At 37.4% G+C, this 3,957-nt stretch overlaps 1 protein-coding gene across 1 annotated transcript; it reads right to left on the reverse strand.

Annotated features, from left to right (window-relative positions):
* Nucleotides 1-1,059: 1,059 nt before the first annotated feature.
* On the reverse strand, nucleotides 1,060-3,494 carry LOC131078799 (pectinesterase). Its single transcript, XM_058016560.2, has 2 exons — nucleotides 2,394-3,494; nucleotides 1,060-1,948 (listed from the first exon to the last, which is right to left on the reverse strand). Exons 1-2 carry the CDS (start codon nucleotides 3,430-3,432, stop codon nucleotides 1,251-1,253), a joined length of 1,737 nt encoding a protein of 578 aa, XP_057872543.2. The 5' UTR covers nucleotides 3,433-3,494; the 3' UTR covers nucleotides 1,060-1,250.
* Nucleotides 3,495-3,957: the final 463 nt, after the last annotated feature.

The following is a 3,957-nucleotide window of genomic DNA, read 5'->3' on the forward strand; positions in this document are numbered from 1 at the left end:
TTTATTTTTCATGATATTTTTGTTTGTATTGATTTATTTATACTAATTTAATATTTTATTCTCTTCATTTTAGTTTGTTTTTAACTATTTTTTATAATATTCACACATACACTTAATTTATATGTTTTTTATTCTATTTTCATCTTTTGTTTGCAATTCCCATCTTATTCTTTTCTTTCTCTATTATTGTTGTTTTTTATATTTTATTATACTTGAGCTTGTTCCTATCTCTTTATTGTTTTTTCTTTTATCTTATTTTTAAATATATTAGGCTGAATATTACTAGTTTGCTTATTTATTTATTTTTGTTAGTTTGCATTATTTATTTGTTTTTGTTTTTCAATATTTAATTAGTTTTATTTTTCTATCTAGATAGGGGCTAACATGTAAACTTTGCTTGTTAAGATCAATATAAACAGGTGTGACTTGAAAAGTGCTACATTAACTTATAAAAAAATATATATACTTAATTTTTATTGTCTAATTAAATCTAGTAATTATTATAAGAATAAGGTTATGTATTATAATTATAATAATAGTAAGTAGTGTAACGTTATCTTATTAACAAGAATCATATTACATAATATTAAATCCTAATATAATATATAATATATTATAACATGAATTTAAATTTTTATTTGTTAAATTATTATTAAAAGTCAAATGACTTCATCTATAACTGCTCTATAGTCAAAAGAAATAGAAAAGGAATTTAAAAACAACTTGATGTGCTATTCAAACAAACTATTATGCATTATTTCATTATAGTAACAATATTGTCCAAATGGTTCAAGGGGTTGAGCTTAATTTGTTAAAACACTGGATTCTACTGTGTCCCTAATGATTGCTATAAAAGAATAATTTATATATTTTAAATAAATTTAGAAAAATAAAACCTAAGCCAACATAATTTAATTCTTGATGCCCATTCATGTACGTTTTCATATACGGGACTAACGATAAGATCCCACTTAATCATTGTCCCCTCTCCTCCAATATAATATTGGAGATGGCCCACAGTCGTAACATTATCTGAAATCTGCACCTTTACAACCTGTGAGCTTTTTCGCTTACATGCAATTCAGACTTTATTTATCAAACAAGTTTAAAAAATTATTGAAAACATTTAAACATAAACTCAGTGTGACACATTAATCCTGTGTTGAATAAAATAACACACAAAATCTTATTAATTTATTGCAACCTTTCTCACGCACTGAAATTTAAATGAGGAATTCTTCATCAACTTACTATCCAGTAAAACCTGCAGTAAACTGAACGCCTGTAGATGGCAACCACGAATTTCCTTGTAAGAATTGGCTCACTGTAAATTGATTTGCCTCGGTCGAGCTCGTAATCACACGGTAGCCTCCCCATTTGACCCTATTTGCAGTACTAGCACCAGGACCACGGTTATTGTATTCTCCATAGTAGAGCGTACTTAATGCGAAGTTTCCGTCCCATTCATGCCAACCGGCAGGATGGATCAGATCGTCTAAGTGTGATTGCATTATTACAGTACGAGAATATTGCTTCCATGGCCTTCCTAGATAAACCTGGAACGAGCTTTTTGCTGCAACCAGATCAGAGGTCGCTGACATCCTGCAATTCTCAATGGAGATGCCCGTGTTTTGATTGGGATCCTCCCTACCCTGAGCAGTGTACATTATCTTTTGGTTTGGATCGGGCTTTCGTGCCATGATATTACAATTTTGAAAAACAACTGCAGCGTTTCCAAAGATGAAGTCTACAGTGCCGTAGATGTCACATTCTCGGTAGAATTGGCGGAGGGAGTGAACGTAAAGGGTCTCCTGGAACCCCTCAAAGCTGCACTTCCAGAATGCCGACAGATCTGATCCCACACGAAGGGCCACCGCCTGGTGCTTCGCCGGTCCTGCCGTGTTCTTGAAGGTTATGTCACGGGCTACGAATCCTTTCCCCGTCACAGCTGCAATATCCAATCCATATTACTCATTCAGTTTCTTAAGATCCATTTTTTTTGGTTTAAGATCCAAATTTCGTATAATGATATTAAATTTTTATAATCTATTTTCTGAATTCAATTGTGTGAATATTTTTCTCATCAATGTTTTGGATCACACTCTATGATTCAACCTAAAATGTTATAATCTTTACGTTATAAACATACTCTGTGATCTATCATCAAGATTATATCATCAGAAAAAATTATAATAATCTGATGATTGATCACAAAATGTGATCTAATATATAAAAACGATAACATTACATAAAATTTGATCTGAAACTTTGATGTACAATTGAATCATCAGAAAAGATGATATCGATCTGATGATGGATCGTGCTAAAAGCTATTCAAATTGATAACAACAGAGAGACAGAGAAAAGGTTTTAAAAGTTAGACAATGTCTTACCAACTGTTGCAGAATGAAATGTTGTGGAGCCGTCTTTAACATTTCGATTGCCAGTGATCACTGTGCCATCTTTGCCGTCTCCAATGAACATGATATTGTGCTTGTTTTTGGAAACATCAACGTTCTCCTGATACACCCCCTTTTTAATATGGATGACATATCTGGACGCGCTCTTCTCCGGAGCTGCAGCCACCGCCGCCGCAATGGTTGTGTAACGACCACTTCCGTCCTTGGCAACAACAGCATTAACCTGAACATTTTGGGCAGGAGCCTGTAAAAGCCGTCGATCTCCCGCCGACATCCACGACGGGAAGCCGTCATCGTCGGAGGACACAAAATCGTCCGACAAAAGGCGGCGCCGCCCGTTGGGAAGTGAATCCGAATTGCCAAGGACTTGATTTGCCTTATCAGTAATGTTACACACCATGGCAAGCGAATTGCTGACCAAATGCGAGATTTTGAGCAACTCCGCATTCAAGTCTTGTTTGAGATGGCCTTTGCAGAGGTGGAAGCCATCGAGACACGTGTACTGGTTAGTAATGGCTCCGCTCAGCAGCGTCTTCAGATCAGCCGCGTGCCTTGGCAGCGTCAAAAATGTGGCGTTTTGCAAATCCGACAGCGTGTCATCGAGCTCCTCCAGCGTGTCATCGAACATCTCCATACAGTCTTTGAGAGCACCGCGTTGCCTGGTGTCAAGGCCAGGACGAGAAAGCCTTTGGACGTGGGTCTTGATCTTCTGGACGGCGCTTATACCCACCTTTACAGCGGTTTGCACGACCTCCATATGATCGGCTTTGCTGGACAGCTCGCCATAGCTTGAAATACTGGAAACGCAGAGCTCTGGATGAAGCGTACTGCTGCATGCATCTTGCAACACATGATTTGACGTCTCTTTCAATCGTCTAGAACCCACATGTTCTTCTCTCCCTTTACTTCCGATTGCAACGAAGATAAGAGCACCAAATATCAGTACTGAAGCCAATGCAGTAAGCAGAAATCTCTGAGATCTCTTGCTGTTGTTGTATTGCTCGGAGCCCATTGTAGTACAATGCTAGGGACTCCTCTTCTCAACAGATCAGAACCATGAAAGAAAGGATAAGAAATCCAAGACGGGGGACAATATGGGAATGGATAGAGCTCCTATAAATACACTTTCTGCTGAAGAGAGAGGGGCCCATTACGTACCAATCGCTTTATCTGCAACTTGGTGGAGACAGTCCCATTGGGCCCTTTGGCCGCCTCGGGAACGTTATTAAAAGCCTTAATTCATTCATTGATGTTTGGCATCAAATGGAGAACATGGCGCTACATCGTTCCTACATCCTTCCTCACAACTTTCTTGTCTCGGTGCGATAAATTTAGAAAATGTTTCTCTCCTGTTCTGAATTTTCTTTCTTTTGAACAAACTCAACGATCACTCTGTCCTTTTTGTACAACAAATTCTTGGCTTGGAGGTTTGACTGGTAAAATCCAAACTGGTTGGGATTAATCAAAACACCAGTCATTTAAAACCACTTTAGTTTCTCCCCGTATACGGTTTTAGTTACTTTAGGTATGCTGTGAG

This window comes from Cryptomeria japonica, chromosome 2 (genome assembly GCF_030272615.1).
Source record: "Cryptomeria japonica chromosome 2, Sugi_1.0, whole genome shotgun sequence".
NCBI classification, from domain to species: Eukaryota; Viridiplantae; Streptophyta; class Pinopsida; order Cupressales; family Cupressaceae; genus Cryptomeria; species Cryptomeria japonica.